This window comes from Argentina silus (assembly GCF_951799395.1).
Source record: "Argentina silus genome assembly, chromosome: 8".
NCBI classification, from domain to species: domain Eukaryota; kingdom Metazoa; phylum Chordata; class Actinopteri; order Argentiniformes; family Argentinidae; genus Argentina; species Argentina silus.
In genome coordinates, this window is record NC_139662.1 from 6893600 (window position 1) to 6912385 (window position 18786).

General features: G+C 42.4%; 2 protein-coding genes across 4 annotated transcripts; both read right to left on the reverse strand.

The window, feature by feature from the left end:
- Positions 1-1377: 1377 nt before the first annotated feature.
- bcas2 (BCAS2 pre-mRNA processing factor) lies at positions 1378-4591 on the reverse strand. Its single transcript, XM_083675675.1, has 7 exons — positions 4419-4591; positions 4037-4129; positions 3772-3842; positions 3232-3393; positions 2934-2984; positions 2768-2848; positions 1378-2050 (listed from the first exon to the last, which is right to left on the reverse strand). Exons 1-7 carry the CDS (start codon positions 4509-4511, stop codon positions 1924-1926), a joined length of 678 nt encoding a protein of 225 aa, XP_083531801.1. The 5' UTR covers positions 4512-4591; the 3' UTR covers positions 1378-1923.
- An 821-nt stretch (positions 4592-5412) lies between these two features.
- On the reverse strand, positions 5413-18613 carry dennd2c (DENN/MADD domain containing 2C). Of its 3 annotated transcripts, none has more exons than XM_083674331.1 (19): positions 18404-18613; positions 14751-15920; positions 13979-14103; positions 13657-13772; positions 13206-13349; positions 12582-12660; positions 12301-12348; positions 11903-12090; positions 11468-11577; positions 11039-11108; positions 10607-10684; positions 10124-10264; positions 9894-10042; positions 9309-9486; positions 8342-8383; positions 7787-7901; positions 7244-7495; positions 7007-7093; positions 5413-6919 (listed from the first exon to the last, which is right to left on the reverse strand). In XM_083674331.1, the coding sequence occupies exons 2-19, from the start codon at positions 15677-15679 to the stop codon at positions 6888-6890; spliced, it is 2883 nt and encodes a 960-aa protein (XP_083530457.1). In that variant the 5' UTR covers positions 15680-15920; positions 18404-18613; the 3' UTR covers positions 5413-6887. The 3 variants fall into 3 exon arrangements, with proteins under 3 accessions (XP_083530457.1, XP_083530458.1, XP_083530456.1); XM_083674332.1 differs by having other exon boundaries at positions 12304-12348; positions 18212-18613; XM_083674330.1 differs by having other exon boundaries at positions 18212-18613.
- Between the last annotated feature and the right edge of the window lie 173 nt (positions 18614-18786).

Sequence of the window (18786 nt, forward strand, 5' to 3'; positions counted from 1 at the left end):
TAACATTTGTTTTTTATCTGATCCTCTATCACCAATGTTAACACAATGGCAACGCTGGCCTTCACCGTGTCCAGAAAAACATCACCACCCTGACGCTGAGATTGAAGCCGGTTCTCTAGAATTTCTTTAACCACAACAACCATCGGCTCATACAAGGGAGGGTTCAGGGGTGTCCCCTGAGCAGTGATGCAAGCTTCCGCACAGGGTTCGTTCTGAACCACAGGGGATCCCGCTACTTGCAGGTGAGGCGAAGTCGGAGGTGTAGGATAGGCGTTGAGGACAGAACGATCTTCAGCCACGGGGGCAGCAAAATCTGAAGCCTGACACCCAGGGGTGTACAGACAGGGTGCTTTGTCCGATGTTGGCTTGTCGGTATATGGCCTATATCTTCTGACGGGGAATTCAAGAGGCCAGTACAGAGTATTTGACACGTCGCTGTCGGGCGAGTCGGGAGAGTAGGTGACAAGGCTAATAGTCTCCTCGGAATCGCTCTGATGTTCTAGGGCTTTCCACCTCGTGAGGTCGTCCGTCTGGGCATTCCGGTAGTCTTCAAGAACCGGTTTATACAAATCATCGTAGCCGCCAGATTCCTGAGAAAGGCTCGGAAGATATCTGAGAAGCTTAGAGTCTTCGTCCTGAGATTCTAGGGGTTTACATTCCCCAGCTGTAGAGTAGCCTTCGTCTTCACTTGATGAAGGCAAATCGTTGACTGTGAAAAAATCAGCCATGTTGAAGTAATGTCGCACAAACTCGTTTTTCCAAAGTTCTTAAATAGATTGAAGGTGAGGGGGGGGGGGGGGAGGGCTTGTGTCTAGTAGGCGTGTCTAGTAGCCATTGGTAGTAATTCCCACATCTTACTTGTAGACGACATTTTAGACACTGTCATATAGTGACAACTACTACAGATCTCACACAGGGTCATATATATACACCTTTTGCCCGGGAAACACGTGATCTTATCAGTGACACGCCCGCGACATGTGTCATACCCATGTTTGAAACTAAACATTTTTAAAAATTTAACCATTTTTTAAATCCCCATTTTATTCTTCATTATTGAACACTTATTTTTATTCTTCATTATTGAACACATTACTACCACTAGAGTAGCAGCCTAACCATTTTTAATTGCCTTTTTTTTTTAATTGCACATTTTAACCCTCAGTATTGAGCTTTTATTTTAAGCCTCATCAACACCCACCACATCAGCCCAAAGGGGCGGGACTTATAATTTTCAAGTATTATTTTTGATGATTAAATTCATGTGACGTCATCACCTTTTGACAGAAGGTGAATACTATATTCTCTCTCAATATTTCATACATGCTGAGGGAGCACTCTTTCACAGGTAAAATAGGACACAATGCACAAACAATGTCCTGACAACCATGTCATTTTATTATAACAGTGTAGAAAAACTAAAACATGCACAAAAAGAGGACATTTCTGTATCGTAACACTTATTTGACACAGTTTTTTAAATGATTTCCCTCGCAATGTCATTTTCATTTGCTAGGCTACAGCTGAGCGTAGCCTATTTTTGCACAGGAAATTGTCTGTATTTGAAGAAACTATCGTGTGCATTTTGTGGACAGTTTCTAGTTATGCTCAATTACCTTATTTAAGAACAATTGAACATACATGAAAAGCATTTGAAAATACATTTCAGCTATGGTAAATTCACCCAAGGAATCTAGAGTTCACTTGGGAAGTGATCTTGTGGACTATTGATAGGGCCTTATTCACGGCCAATATTAGTAGTCAGGCCAATAGTCGACGTCAGACAATAACATAAAGACTCTCTCATATAGAGACGCTGTGCAGCCAAGGCAACGAGGTTCTTCTGAAAGTATGGCGATACAGTCCAAAGTTCTTTTCATGTTGGTTCTCAATGTTCTGGGCTCCAAGATCCAGTCTCTTTATCTAGAAGTCCTGTCGAATGTTCTCCTTGTTCTCGTCACCCTGCTGCTGTTTGAGCTGTGCTGCTTCATTCTCGAACTGGACAATGGCGCGCTCAATCTCGTAGTTCTTACTGACCAGAGACACCCAACTGTAAAAAGATGTAGCGAGTTTGACATCATAATATAGTTCCAATACCGGACAGTGTTATTTATTCAGTGTATTAACCAGAGGCCAGTGGTTTAAAAGTGATCTGATTCCAGCACTTTGATTGGATTAAATAATGGGATCTGGTACTTTCCTAGTTTTATAGCCTAAACCTTTCGAAATCCCTTTTCCACCCTGAATCTACCCCTTCACTGGGATCAAGATTATAGATTATATATGACATTTCACCTGATTGAAGGATCCCATCCGAGCTCAGAATGATCTCAATCTCTTTTTTTGGGGGGGGGGGAATATAATTTTGAAATACCTGATTCCAAGATTTAATCTCATTGCCGAAATCCGATCAGAATTTTTTAACAACTGGGCCCCAGTGAATTGCATTGAGATATAATCTCTTTTTTTAAGGGAGCCCTGGCCAAGACAAACAGTAGCAGTAGCAATAATAATAATATAATATGCCATTTAGCTGACGCTTTTATCCAAAGCGACTTACATTGCAGTGAGTGCAAACATTTCAGTATATATGGTCCCAGCAGGAATCAAACCCACAACCTAAGCATTGTTAGCGCCATGCTCTACCAACTGAGCCACAGAGGACCACAGTAGCAGCATAACAGTAATGCAAATAATATATATATATATACACACATATACACACACACATATATATATATATATATATATATTATTCAGTACTGACTTTGACTCCAGCTCTCTCAGTTTGGCCCCTCCTGCAAGCTGTTCATTCTTCCGCTGCCAGTTTAGGTCCTGAATCTGTTTTCTGCAAAACACACACAAACAAAACACCTGTTAAAATGCTAGTCCCTGATCAAAAGGATCAGTAAGCAATGTAATGGAAAACTTACCGGAATTTCTGTAGTTCCTTTTGAGCCAATTCAATCATAAATGCCAGGTTACTGTGGGGTGGAGAGGATATTAACAATTTTGCATTACTCAAAACGGTCTCTCCAAAAGCAAGCACAATACACTTCACCCACAAGCAACATGGTAAACAGATTAATTTACTTATTCACACTAACATTATTTATCAATAATCCAATTTGTTAGTATCCATCCATCAAAACAATGTGGGTGTCTCCCCTGTCTCCCAGGCCAAATAATAATGATGATAACCTCTACTAGGCATGTGCTGCAGCCACTTACTCATTGTAGACCTTCCATGCATTGGTGCCATAGTGTGACATAAGCTCCAGGTTCTCAATGCGCACCGCCTGATGCTCCAGCTGAGCCATGGAGTTGTTCACACACTCCTGCCACGCAGTGATGTCATTCTTCTGCCCTGACGATGGAGCTGGAAGCTCATATCTGCACAAGTGCACAAAAACAGCAGTAAGGGCACAGGCCAAGCAAGTGATGTTTCCGCTCATAGGATGAAGCAATAAAGGACAGAGTGGGTCACACTGAATATCATCAAGTTTTTTTCAAATTACTATTTTTGCAACTAACTATATTTGACATCATTGGGTGTGAGGGTTTGATTGATTTCACCTGAATCTTATATTTGATAACCTACTTTACACTAAGTATGCATCTAAATCACAGGACAGTGCTGAAATGGTTGTTGACTGGCAGGTTACATAACGTATTTGGTGGTTCTACTGGAGGACAATTATTCCTCTATGTCCCACATTTCTCTTACAGGCAAAGTAAACAGATCAAAAGAGTATTCTGCATGGTGTTTACCTTTTCATACTGAGAAGTTCCAGGGGCTGCCGGGCTGCTAGCCTCTCAAACTCATTCCTCATGATCTCAGTCTAAATGGAGACATGGTTAGCATTAGCACTTCACATACTGTAAGCGGAATTACTCTTCAGAAAAGCACGTTCTAGTGTGGATATTTGGAGTGAAATCAGATCAGCCAAAGCTCTAGCTGTATCTATAGCTATTTATGTCTGCTTGACTCCAATTTTAAGATAGGCAAATTAGGTCTAGTAAGTATGCTACTCACTTCAAAAGTAGAGAAATCAGGTGTGAGTAAATAACTCAAGTAGTTCTTCGTAGGTCTGTATCTCCGCGTCTCTTCCTCCACCAAGGCTGCAGCCTGGAAGGACAGATTAATATAACTACACACGATTGAAAATGTGGTTTAACTTTGTACCTGGCTTTTGCGTATTGTTGATGGCTATAGGAGTGTCATCGTTTGGTCTATCATTGCGGAATGGGTTAGCTCGGCAATGTCATTAGGCTTCATTGATATATGACAAAGATCATATCTTATCAGTTATTGACAATATTGTTAGCTAACTACATTGACTGGTAGCTGCTAAGTTAGCTAGCTAGCTGATACACTTCCATGTCTGCAGTGAAGCATAAAGATAGCTACAACTTACCGCCTCTCTGACGCCAGCCGCATCATATCCCTGGTCAAAATACGGTAGGGCATCAACAAACACTTCACCAGCCACTGATGAAGTTCCAGCCATCTTCACAATTTATAAGTCTGTTTTATTTATTTCAAGCTAGCTTGATCAACGCGGCCGCCGCAAGTATCGTGTCTTTTTCCTCCGCGAGACTGGGAGAATGTCAGCCATGAAAATGTAATAGGTCTGCCGCCCCCTAATGCACTGGAGTGCTAGTGATCCCCTCCCACTGCAGCATAGAGTTTAAACCTGGAAACTAGAATATCCGTTTACAGTATCCAACTGGAGACCGGGAGGAGAGATTTTCTTACAATTAGAAGATGGTTAAACGGCTCTAGTTGTCTACCCCAGAATGTAGCAACGTAGCCACTGCAGGCATGTGCAGAGTTGTTCATATAGCCACTACTAACTTCAGTTAACTTTAGCCACCGCTAACATTACGTGTATTGATTATGTGTGTGAATGGAATCAAGAGACAAAATTCAATATTTGTGGCCAAATCACCTCAAATGAACTACCAACCAAGTCAGAAGGTTCATTTGAGTTGATTTGGCCATGCAATGTTGAACGTTGTCCCTTGATCCCATTCACACCCATTGATTTTTTGTTAGCGGTGGTTAGTAGTGGTTATTTAAAATTCTACATTTACTATTTATTCTCGGTGTATCTTACTTTCCGAGCAGTTTATGCACACTCTGTTGTCCAGATTACGATAACCTCATCGTTTTGACGATGTCATGTGCCTGTTACATTTTCTTTTTATTGTCTGCTCCATGGATGTAAAGTGTCTTGAGTACTGAGAAAAACGCTTTACATAATAAATGTATTATTATTATTAATAAGGATAAATTAGGAGTGCTACAGTAGTTTTGAAACTACAGGCATCATCCAATTGTTCTTACGGAGAAGAAATACATGATTTCTGTGTAAACATACGTCACTTTTGCCTGAGGCATTCTCTTAAATAACAATCTTTTAAAACCATGTGGGAAAAATGATGTGGAAAAATGAAACTAAAATGGCAAGACAGCAAATATAAAGAATACATACAAATACAGTACAAGTGCAAAATATAACTCATGGCCATTTCAATTTTTAGAGTGTTGTCAGTAGGCCTAAGCCTAAATGGACCATGAATAAACACTGTTCACAATAGGAGCACATTTAATTTGAAATGTACAGTATGCTGAACATTTCATGTTTATAAAAATATACAAAAAACTGTACATTAGTACATAAGTCCTTGACATAGTGCCACTTGAGAAGTACAACTCCAGTTAATAGGAATGAGATATGACCAGTTTCTGGTCTTTGTGTTTATGGCTGTCTGCTCCACATTTATGAGAGCATCAAGTGAGATTCCAAGAAAGGATAAAAATAATAATAATTATTATTATAAAAAATAATAAAAAAAAACATTAATTGGAATGTTGAATATCTGAAATGTACACCTAGTTGATACTTGAAATACATCCTTTCTTCCTGCCTGGTGATCTGTAATATTAAGGAGATTTCACCTCATTCCAGATATGTGATCACTTGAAGAAAGGAAGGAAGTGTGCGTCTTTGAAGTATTAAAACAGGGCGTAACAATCTCACATGTTTAGTTGAAATATAAAACATTTTATAAAAAATAGCTGAAACATTATAAACAAAATATTTTACAGAATGAGCAAAAAAAAAGACAAATGAAAAAAAAGACAAATTGCAATTCATAGAACAATCTGGGAGAGATTGGGCCAGTTAACACATTATTCAAATTTTTCAAGAACATTTAAATATTTTATACACATAATAAAGTGAATTATAATCCCAACATTGCTTTGTATCAGAGTGTTGATTTGGTGCCCAGATAAAACATGTCAAGAGTAGCTAGCTATTCAAGAGTAGCTATTTTTTCCCCAAATGGAAACATGCCAGAAATAACTTACAAAAACACCTATTTTCATAATACTGAGACAAAATACTACATTTTAAAATACTAAAAATACAAAAAAGCTAAACCCTTAGTTACGACGTTATGACATCTGTTAAAGTTAATAGATACGTTCATAGCAGAAATGCATTTTTTATTGAAAAAATACATAGTGCCTGCTCCTCCCTTTCCTCTGACATCTACAAAGTAATCATCGCACGCTTGTTTGAAATTCTAAACACGCATTTCCAGTTTTCCTCGAATTACAATTGCACTGAACACTCCAGATTGGAATACACTCAGGGCAATACAACAGAATGGCCCTCTCTCTTCCACAGCCTTCCATCTACATCTGTTGGCTTGACCACTGTGCATTTAGAGAGAGAAACAGCGTTGAATGGTGGCTTGGCTAAGACATGGCACATCGTATGGTCGTCATGTTGGGCATGTCTCTTATTCTCTGTTAGAACACCAGTAAAGGTCCATTTTTTCCTATGAAAGTCCAGCCTACTGTCAGCCATTTTTTACTTCTTCTGTAGGAACTTAATCTTGCTTCCTGAAAATGAAATGTACAACATTATAGAACTGTCAATTTTGTATTTATTACTGTAGTTGTGAACGTTATGAATGGAGTACAACTAACCAATTTCCTTGAATAATTTGTTCACAACTCCAGGTTCAGGCTCTGGGTTTGAGTCCAGGTATTCTGCAGCTCTGACTTCAAAGAGCCCTATTGGAGGGAGAGAGCAATTAAGTACTTATAAGGCCCACAAGAAAATACATTTTTCAGTCTTTCAGAACTGTGAGAAATTTGAGTTAACTGCCCCTTTAAATTACAACTATTCTCTCTTTGAGAATAAATGGTGACCCTCTCTCTGACCTTTGCCCCCTCCCTTCCGCAACTCCCTGTCGTGGATGAAGCCGGCGAACATCTGTGTGTCCATGAAGAGCTGCAGGAACTGGCGGGCACCGCGAGAGGGGTGGGATTTGCGGAAGCTCTCCCTCTGCAGCTCCCTGGCCCCACCACCGGGGGCGCTGCCTTTACCCATGTGGAGGGAATAGTGGCCCACCAGCTCCACGAAGAAACGCACAAAGGCCTCCGACAATAGGACACTCAGCTCACACTCCTGGGCTGCAGGGGACAGAAGGAGAGAGGAGAGTCAATCTAGATAAGGCTGGTCTCATCAGTCAGGAAAAATATCTAAGCAATGTGGTTAGAATGAGTCTTGTAAAAAGCTTCAATTGTTACATTTCTATACAACTGCATCTTATACAACATATTGACATGAAAAAACATGGGGATTGAAAGGAGACTTTTTTACTGTCAATGTTTCTGACTGCAAGGCCTTCAAGAAGACTCCAAATCAAATTCATGAAAATGAAATCTTCAGAGACATTTTGTACAAATATTTGCTGTGCTAACCTCCAGCAGAGTGACAATTTCCATTCTCCTGTCTCAATATCTGCTCTCTCTCTTCCAGGATCTGCTGCAGGGCAGCCTGGAGCTTACTGGGTAGGATACAGTCCTCATCACCAAGCTGGAGGAGACAAGAAGGGGTTAACACGAGAGGCAAGGTGAACTCAACTACAACTTCCAATGTGCAAAAAGGTTATTAGCTAGCGGCTACCCATACATTTTCATTGAGTAGATTCACTTAAGCATTAAAAATGGTTGCCATAGAAACTAGCCTTCAAGAATTCTTAAGTGAGAAACATGTACAACTCCATGGCAACTACTCCTCCTACACACACTTTTTACTTGGCTCACGTCTAAGAGAAGTTCATGTTCTAGGATGATGAAGCTTCGCACAAATCATGGAGTTGAATTGATTTTTAACACACTTAACACACACATTTCAGAGACATCCTAGAACAAACAGACAAGGCAAGCACAGACAACGTCCCCTTTTCCTGTTCAGTTGACGTGTTTTGCAACCACACCTGTCACTCATGCATTGCATAAACCTTGTTTACACACCTGAATGACAAATTTGTCTGCACACAAATCCACAATAAGAACCTGGAATGTGAACAGAAATATAAAAGAAACATAGTTAATATAGAATAAGAGTAGAGTGTAAAATAGATTGAAGTATAAAATGGCACTTCTATCATACATTACTGTACCAACTACGTACTTGAGGAACGTAGAAGGTTATCTAAAATTCTGAACATTTTGTGGTTTTAAATGCAGTTTGAAATTTCACAAATCAAAACTTGAGATCTGTGCACATAATTCTTATTTTACGTAAATCATGCATTGTGGTCAATGAGAAATTTGTGGCAAACACTGAGGTACACACGCAGATCTCATGTTAGGATTTGGCCCACTGTGAGGTTGTTATTCATAGGTGAACCACTAGATGGAACTAAAATATTTGAAATACATTTTTCATGTGCCTCAAATCATCTAGTGCAAAAGTCTTCCTCAAAAAGGACTAACTCAACTTTTCCCAGTGCAATCTGAGTGGAAGTGGAATCTGATCCTACAAGATCGGTCGGTGCCCAAGGCCAAGTTATGAGCTAATCAGGCACTTCGGGTTAGGGTTACACACTATCGTGCTGATGCAAACATAGCTCTTTCAGAAAGTATGGCACATTATAGATTGTGTATTCCTACAGTAGCTTATCATACTTGGTTTGTAAGTTATTGGGTTCAGCAAATCAAACCCATCTAAATAATGTATGTGAATAGAAAACATCTAAGCCAGCACAGTTCTGTTTGTTTTGCCATGATAGGTTGAAAACCATGGCACAGTATCTCAAAAAAGTCTTTCCTGAATTCCTTGCATCCCATCTCCTCGCCACCTTCTCAAAATGCATTTGAGGAGAAAATCGGTGATTCCTCCTGTCTGATGTCACCTTTGTCCTACAATGTGTTTTGAGAAAGAGGAGAAAAGAGAGGAATCTTGGGAAAGGCTTTTGAGATTCGGCCTGTAACTGACCTCCTCTATGGGCAGCTCTAGCAGCTCGGGCAGACAGGGCGCCAGCGCCCCCATGAGAAAGGGTGTGGGAGAGCAGCTGATGTCCAGCATGCTGGCGGGCAGCACGGGCACAAAGGTGTGCTGCCAGGTAAACGGGTAGAGCAGCGCCAACGCAGCATGGCCACAGCGAGACAGCACACTGGGGAGAGAAAGAGAGGAGAGGGGGATAAAGATGAGATATTGCTGATAAGATTCAAAACCATATGAGGAGGATAGATAAGGGGGGTAAAAGCTTGTGAGGGCTAGTGGTTGTTTCTGGACTGGGCCAACGTTTCGGAACGTTTCGTTGAGAAAAGCCTCGCCGATATATGTCTTCACAAGAAAAGTCAAGTGTCATGTCAAGGTAGCCTAGACAATAAGGATGTCTTATGGCCCGAGCCACCAGACTGAGCAATGTGGTCACTAACAAGAGAAGAATAGCTGAATTGGTGGCCTCTATAAATTGGCCACTGACTTTTCCCAATTTTAATAATCTATAGGGTGATTACATTTCTCCAGTATCATGTCCAAATAATTATCCAATCCAAGGTTGGGTGAAAGCCTTGCCTTAGTTTGTCTGCGATGAAGATGACCCTCCTCTCCAGCAGCAGGGAGGCAAACACCTGCAGGAGTCTCCCCAAGCTCAGGCACTGTAGGAGGCTTTCAAAGTCCACATGCTCTAGTCTGGAGTCCACTGGCCGGCACAGTGTCAGCACCTGACAACACGCACAGTTATTTTCCCACACACAGGAGGAACCTCACTAGTGCAGAGCTTCCTCTTTCTACAGTTGTATTACCTCATTTCCAGAGCCTGGGAGGAAGCTCTTGACTGTGATGGTGCGTCCAGGGGCGGGGAATGGAGCCTCCATGACACTCTGCATGAACGGGTGCACCAGCACTGGTGAGATCTCCCTCCGCCTCTCCACCTCCTCCAAGATCTATGCACACGCACACACACGGTATATGACTCATTATAACTGACAAGTGTTGACAAAAGATTGCATCAGGACCAGATACACAACTAGCTACTTGCGCCATTGTCTGTTAATGCGCCTTTTATTAACACTAATTCACATCTGTCGCCCTCGCCTGCACAAACTGGATTATGGGATGTATATAGTTACACATCCCAAAACATTAATTATCCTTCTCAGAACACACCCTTTGATTGTCAGGGACAATTTCACAGTTCTTTTCAATGTTGACAAATCAATTAAAATGCTAAAAGTCACATGCTAAAAGAGCAGATCTATCAGGTCTCTTGGCTGCCTTTGTGTTACCTTTGCAAAGAGATTGAAGCAGCCCAGTCTGCTAACGATACAGTGCACCTCAGGCAGCCTCTTCCCCTTTCCACTGGGCTAAAGGACACATATTGACACAGAGATGTAATGTGGACACACCCTGTCACTTAATATCATCATTTTATCAACAACATCAAGATTGCCAGGGGAAACAGAGACCATAAACCATAAGAAAAATACTTCTTCAAAAGAACTTAGTGCTACATCACATACATACAGTCTAGTCTTAAATACATATTGTACAAGTATCTGAAGGCAGATTGAACAAAAAGGGAAAATGTTAAATTCTTCTATATCTCAGTCATTGATTTAGTAGGTTTTTATGGTGTGATTCCCCCTTGAGATGTTGAGTAAGCACTTGCTGCCAAGTCATCACAAACTGAGCATGATGACTCACACTCACACACTCACCAGGATCTTACGACAATAACAAAACCACCGGCTGCCATCCTCCCCCGTTAGGACAAAGGAGAAGGTCTCACTACAAAGACAAGATCATAAGAGCATTTCCTAATGAAAGGGATACAGTGTGGTTGAGTTAAACATTGCTATGGAACAGTTTCTCCGAAAATTGCCATAGCATTAAGTTATACCACCTGACTTCTAAATTCTCCTGTTTGTTTAACAATAACAAGAAGAATACTGTAATGTGTTTAATTTACTTGTTTAGTGCTTTTGACAAACCCAAAGCTTTTAAAAAATAAACACAGCACAAAACTCTGAAGTGGACAAAGATAAATTAAACAAGAGAGGCAACAACATATTGATTAAAATGACAACTGGATACAGTATGTTTCTTTTATGTGACCCTCTCTTGTGTGAGGACCGCCAGCAGCTTACCTGGGCATGTCTGCAGAGGGCCGCCATTCCTGGGAGTCTGGGAAACAGAACTTGGGGATGGCCTTCAACCGGTCCTCTGCATCACGGGACTGACGCGTCGACTTCTCCAACTACACCCACATAGAAAGAAACTCATTATATACCAGCAATACAGCGTACGGCAGTGTTAGTAAACCGTTTTTGTCTACGGGACCAGCATTCTATGGTCCTTCCTTCATGGATGACCGTTTACATAAAAAAAAAAGCATGTACTAAATTTGTGTCACCTAACGATATCAGGGAGCAAGTCAGAAACATCCTGGGGACTAGTACAGGCCAATGGACCAGGGATTGGGACACTGTATGGGTAATTTATAATAGAAGAAAACAAAACACTTTAGGGTTCCTATACAACGATGAGCTAAGGAGGGACCATTTTGATGGACTTCCTCTAACCTTGTTGGGAAACTGCTGTGTGATCTCCGGGGAGTAGGTGTTTGCCGGGGAACTCTTTCGGAGTGACACCACCACGAAGAACTGGAAGAGCTGCTGCTGCTGGAGCTGAATCAGGTCCCTCTCCAGGGTGCGGTAGCCCGGGTTGCGCTTCAGCGTGGACTGGACGTAGACCGAACGCCTTGACCCTCCTTGACCAGAGACGCCACAATAAGAGACTTTGATTGGACTAGGTCCATATTCATTTAAAACCAGGGGACTGGTTTTAAGTGCTTAGTGCTCAAAATGAGGAAACATTTGGATACATGTACTTAACAAAACAATCAGAAACAAAGAGATTGACACCAGTAATCTCACATTTACACATGAAGTTGTTTTTAAGTAAACAAGGTGTACAGTACTACCGTCACTACTGTCCTCTTGGTCACTCTCTGTTCCACTGGTTTCCTCTGTTTGTATGAGAGAGAGAGAAAGAAAGAAAGAGAGAGAGAGAGAGAAAGAGAAACAGAGAGAGAAAAAGAGAGGATGAGACATTAAATCAGACAGACAGTGCCTTGTGTTGTGTTCCAGTGACTGGATGTAACCTAGCATATCAAATGCTGGGTATTTACAGAGTGATGCTAATTCAATTTTATATAGACATGTTGGAGTGTGTCATATTTAGCCGGTCTGGGTCTCATACCTCGAGCTAAGGCTCCCTGGTTCTTCACTCTCTTCCTCCCTCGCTTGGCATCGAAGATCACATGAATCTTGTCGACGTACTGCATCACAGAAACCAGACACACACAAACCACAGACACACACACACCTAAATTCAACATGTGATATGTTCATCAGACTGTTGATGTACAGAACATGCTGCATAGCCATTTGAGAATGAGAAATGGTTATCATCATACCATATTCAGCCCACTGATATGATTAAGTCAAATAAATATAATAATTCAACCCCACATCCTTTGGGATGTGGTGGAACGGGAGATTCGCATCATGGATGTGCAGCCGACAAATCTGCAGCAACTGCGTGCTGCTATCATGTTAATATGGACCAAAATCTCTGAGGAATGTTTCCAGCACCTTGTTGAATCCATGCCACAAAGAATTAAGGCAGTTCTGAAGGCAAAAGAGGGTCCAACCCGGTACTAGCAAGGTGTACCTAATAAAGTGGCCGGTAAGTAAGTGTGTGTGTGTGTATATATATATATTATATTATATAATAATTTGATTCCACAAAGCAACAACATATTAAATCAACAGAATATCTCAATGGCGGTAACTTCTATAGAACAGGTGGCAGTGTGTTTACCTGAGACTGTCTGTATGTTTTGTGGGTGGCTGTGCGCTTGGGCATGGCTGGTCTGGGGGGATCCGTACCGCCCACAGGGTTGGGTGACATCACTGACTGTGATACTTTATCAGTGTACCCCAACGTGAGAGGCTTGGGAGGCAGCTGCAGCACAGAGGACCAGGGGTGAAAGGGAGGTTCACTATCTCTACAGTCACAATTTGTTCTTTGATACATCTGTACTGCTGTCGATCCAAATGTTCTTTAAGTTCATATATGGGTTATTTAGCTGTGTCAAGCAGCCCGTTGGCTCGACTCAGTGATATAGTAGGACCTGATAGGGCAAGCAGCTTTCTACTCTAAAAAACACAGGTAGTGGAGTTGAGTTGAGTGAACGGGCTGCTGCACATGGCTAAATAATCCATACAGGCATATAAAAATCATCCCTTTGAGTGATTTCCAACACAACTACCTTTGGTCTGCGAGGGCTCTGTTTCTGTGCGAGGGTCCAGGGTCGAGAACGCCCGATAGGGAGACACATGGCCGACAGCTTCACATCTTCATAATCGTTATCTCTGGTCACTTCAGCTGAGAGGGTAGGGTCAAATATGATCGAGAGACAGATTCTTAGATACTTGGTCGTAAATGGCTTCCCTTTTTCTTTACCTTATCTTATAAACTAACCACCGCTGATCAGAAAGGACTTGATAGGTGTTAATAATGAGGGGAAATACGATTGGGACATCATCCTATTAAATATATTTCTCAGTTCATGTCACAGTGGGGAAACTCACAGATAATGTCCTCGTAAATGTTGTCATCAGAGAAGGCATGGTAGAGGCCAGAGCGCCTGGCCTCGCTTCCCAGTGAGCCCTGCTGGGCTGTCAACCGCACCACATCCTCATACTCAAAGGACTTCCTGTAGTGACGGAGGGAGGGAGCAATGAGAGAGGGGCCGTCGCCCTAAACAGTCAGCGTGCTATTGGTCAATGTATTGTCTTCTTCTTCAGAATGGAGAGATTGATAAGGAGGAAAGCAGGAAAGGGATGCAAGATTCATAGAAAACAATTTGGTAATCAAAATACTAATAGGGCGTCTCTTATAGGTGTCTCTTATTGTTGAACAGTCGGAGCCAGAGTGTGTGTGTGCGTGTGTGTGTGTGTGTGTGTGTGTGTGTAAAAACAACCAAATGTGACCTCTAGACCCTTGGCTGCAATGGAAATCGGCCACATCCAGACAATGGCTTGCATCACTGCCAAATATCATGTGACATCACACCTGGAGGCCGGCCAAAAGCTTAACTCTGACTCTTCTCTCACAGAAACTACCCTCAAAAACTACATTTTTCCCTCCTTTTTTTAACAGCAAGATTAATTACAAACTAAGCCACTGTATTTTTAGACATAGAGCACAATAGCTAAGGGCGGGGGGAGAATGCTGAATTAAGTATGCACCTGCCACACGTTGGCCAAATTTAACAACACTAATTAAGTATATTAAGCCTACACCAAAGGTGCATTCTTCATTCCTGCAGGAACAAAGTAAGTAAGAAGTGCATCATCTCACCTGTTCTTTTTGTGCCTAGAAAATCCATTGCTGTGGGTAACAGGGCATGGAGGTGGTGGGAAGCTTGGTGGGTGGGCTAAAGGACTACCACTGCTCCTACTGTTGAACTGACTGGCAGACGGAGGAGTTCTGTTATCCCAATGGACCCAGTGTCCAGGGTTGCTGTCAGTTCCCTGATATTGAAATGTCCGTTGTGGTTTAGGTGGAGGGTGAGCTACTGTGCCCAAAGCCCTCTGAGGATCTGCTGTGGTATCTCTCCCCTTCTCCCAGAACAACTTATCCCCCTCCAGCCTACGCCAGAAGCCCCTGGAGGTGTAGAAATTACCTGGGGGCAGGTTCTCTCCATTATCATCCACTGACTGAGGTAGGGGTTTGGCTATTTCAATATCCAAGATACAACCAGCCTTCAGTTGGCCATTGGTCGTAATGATCCTGTTTACTGGAGAGTAGTTAGTGCTAGTGTCTGTTGTAAGAGTGTGTGAAGGTACTGTGAATTGCTTGGACTCTGGAACTGCAGTCTTATTGAGACAGGGGTGACTCTGTTGGGGATGCGACTTTCTGCCAACGCCTGTATGTCCACCCCGTACTTGGTTTTCTCTGAAATCCAAACCCAGACTTTTGGCTCTGGTGGGGTTCGCTTTGCCCTGAGGCCCGCCATGCCGACCGTCATTGCATACTCCGTTACCGAGGTCGTCCCCTGAGAGAGTTCTGGATACTAAATGTGCTTTAGCCTTATCGCCAGGCGAGCTGTCCTGTTGACTGCGGTCTTCCCATTGGGAAATCTTCTGCCTGATGTTGATACCTGGGTCGTGGGTGAGAGGCCTCCCTGAGGAGGGGGAGTGCCAGGCCACAGTTGCCCGTCCATGTCCCCCGCCGCCGCCACCACCTCTCCCGCCTCGCCTCCCCTGCTCCAGCCCCAGAGGCAGCATGGTGAGAGGGGGCAGACTGACGGCTCACCCTCACTGCATCGTTGGTTGAGGCATGAGGGGCGTACAGGTCAACAGACAGAGACACTGTTGAACATAGTGAGTCTGTCCTCTTGGTTTACCCAGAATACAGCCTATTGTGGGCAGTGTTTCACAGGGGCTCTGTGTTCGCACCTTTCCGTTTAACTTTGAAACTTCCTTTCAACAGCGATAGTGACCACTCTTTCTCCTTTCAATGAGAGACCTGCAAGGCATAGGATACAAAGGTTAGGCTATCACTCACCTAGCCGTCAACACTTTGAAACAAGTCAAAACAATTCCCTGTAAAAAAAGCCACAGAGAACAATAATTGAGCAAAGACTCAAGAACACTCATGAAGCAGTGGCAGTTGTACGGGATGTGTGCAGCCAGAGGAAATTGGAAAGGATAGACTCCTGTCAAGGTCAGCAGCCAAAAATAAAACTCTGAGGAGAAAAGAAGACAACAGCAGGAACAAGGCGCTGGAGCATTGTGCAGGAGGGGTGTCTGTCTGTCTAGAGTCCACCACCCCAGGGGAGTTGACCATCCTGTCCCATCCTTAACCACGCAGCTGGCCCATTACGGAACGCCATGACACATTAAAACATTTAAACTAATTTACTCCCATCTCAAAGGTCTCTTTCAGTGAATCAGGAAGGATGGGTATTCCAAGTATTTTTACACTGACTTCAGAGTCCTGACAGGAGCACTGATGCCTTTGCACACACAGAAGGCCAGTGACAGACAATAGGAGAGATTATGGAGGATTGTGGTAAATACAAATCAACAACCAGTTACATACAGAGTGACATAGAAAAGAAAAGAGTTTTGTATGACTCTAAACTTTATCTATTCATTTAGTTTAGGTCTACTTGATAGGGACAGATATAATTGACACCTAGGTATACATATTGAACCAAAGGCTTTCTGCTTACATTAATACATATCTACTAAGACTGAATAGTTTGGCTTGCAGCTCCTGCTCAGCCCTCTTATTGTCATGCACCATATCGAGACAAATTATTCTTGTCCTGATTTACTTGATACAAAATGGTGGCTAAATGTCTTCTGACTCATGTTCACTGCTCCCCATACCAGTGTGGTTACTATACTCTGTTGTATGGGAGCTCTTTGCTGGAAACGAACCACTTGGACACGTTGCACATTACGTCGAAAGCTGAAGCCGAGAGAGGGGAGACATGGTAAAATTCCACAGTACAGCTCATGATAATAATAATTCTATGTGCTGCATTCCAGCAGAGCCAACTAGGAGGGGGTGGGGGGGGGATGGGGGGCTGGGGAATAAATTTGACCAAAAACAGTCGGTCAGTCAGGCCTGCAAATGACGCCTTTGTTTGGCTTGACCTAAATCTAATGCATGCGCTGGAATCTCACTAGATCACACAGCCAGGGCCCATCCTACACTGAAACTGTCACTTCAACACTGACCCACTTGCTTTATTTTGTGTGTGTTCGGTCGTGTGTTATACAGGAAGGCCTAGCCTGTGTTTCCTGCGACTCAGGAAGAAAGGATCAGCAGACTGTCCATAATTAGAGCTCTTCGAAGATTTGCACCCAGTTACAACCTTTAGTTTGAATACACAAAGGGCCTAGGGCTTTATTGTAAACTCAGATTATACAAACAACACATTGGGACTGTGTAATGTCCACTTTCATTCAGAAACCAATGAAGCCATATCAACTTTCATTGACTGTATGAATCTGTAAAACAGATGTTACTGGCTGAAAACTCCTAACAGACAACTCTGACTCACAAACCTCTTTGTATCTCTCACTCTGTGACAACTTTGCATGATAGCCTACATGATCTTGTATCACTTGTCTACAGTGTTCACCATACCATGCACCCTATAACAAATTAACCCTTATTAGAATTATGCACTTGTAGAGATCTGAGCAGATTGGACAGGTGTATGCATCTGCAATAGGACTCACATCTCCACAAGTGCACAGGGGGTGGAACTCACTGACTCACCCAGAAGAATCCAGACATAAAGCTGTCCAAAATACCCTGTCATCACCTGGCAAGGTAAATTAAACCTAATTGCGCCTTCAAAACAGCCATAAACGCGCCCTCTGCAAGACACAACTTGCCCTAGGTGGGGTAACAGAAAGCGTAAGGAGTGTGTGGTTTATCAAGTCAATCGACAGTTATGTTATCTAACAATGCGTCATGAAACTGTTTCTCACATTGACACCCAAGTAATAATGATATTAGTCTATAGCTAAGCTGGGAGTTAAAACACTAATTCAACAAAGTTAAAACATAATGCCATGTACCACATCCCCCAATTTCATGTTACATAGCCTATTATTGTTTAGTAGACTATTAATCGTAACAAAGTTGCAATAAATGCAACAAGTTAGTCATCAGTGAATGAAATTACACACAAGCTAGTTAGCTAGGGATAATGAAATTAGACTTTATCTCAGACAGCAAATGTTTTGTAAAACCTGTGTATTCCACCAAATCTAGAAATGTAGCTAGCTACCCACCTCCTCCACGCAGTTGGGTTGCTGCATGTATCTGTTTTGATCCGCTATAGCTACCAGCTTCAGTTCAGAAGTAGGCAGGCTTCAACATTATTTCATAGCAAAAACAAAGTAACATTAGCAGCAAAAAACGACTTGGACTTTGTCGTGGTAAATGCAATATAGCCTGCCTGGTTGACTCAATGTCTCTCTCACACTGTCTTGATCACGACATCCCACTCGACAACTTTGAATTCAGTCCTCGGCAATCAGCTCTCTCTTGGCGGCGGCAGCGGCTAGCTAGCTAGCTAGTATATTAGCTAGCTAGTCAAGTCAATAAATTAACTTTATCCCCAGATCCCCATCGTTTTGAAGAGAAAATACTTCTGTGTTTATCTATGTACTGCCCAACCTATCAGAAATACACAGGCAAAAACACTCAAATAGCGGTACCAATCCGCCTCGAAATGAGAGAAAGTTTTCAACTCGTCGAAGACGTCACCATCTCCTGCTGTCAACTGACTGAGAAATGTGGAGAACCCCGATTACTACATTCATAGGATGAAATTAGCTGAGGGGGCATCAATCTTTCAAAATGT

What these genes read in the sequence shown, in the direction of transcription:
- bcas2 (XM_083675675.1), bottom strand. Translation starts at nt 4,511, where the DNA reads ATGGCTGGAACTTCATCAGTGGCTGGTGAAGTGTTTGTTGATGCCCTA. An exon ending in GCATGGAAGGTCTACAATGA is followed by an intron (nt 2,985 to 3,231) that starts GTAAGTGGCTGC and finishes TCCACCCCACAG; the next exon opens with TAACCTGGCATTTATGATTG. An exon ending in AAGGAACTACAGAAATTCCG is followed by an intron (nt 2,849 to 2,933) that starts GTAAGTTTTCCA and finishes TGTGTTTTGCAG; the next exon opens with AAAACAGATTCAGGACCTAA.
- dennd2c (XM_083674331.1), bottom strand. Translation starts at nt 15,679, where the DNA reads ATGCTGCCTCTGGGGCTGGAGCAGGGGAGGCGAGGCGGGAGAGGTGGT. An exon ending in TCCCAGGCTCTGGAAATGAG is followed by an intron (nt 10,043 to 10,123) that starts GTAATACAACTG and finishes GCGTGTTGTCAG; the next exon opens with GTGCTGACACTGTGCCGGCC. An exon ending in GCGGAAGGGAGGGGGCAAAG is followed by an intron (nt 7,094 to 7,243) that starts GTCAGAGAGAGG and finishes TCCCTCCAATAG; the next exon opens with GGCTCTTTGAAGTCAGAGCT.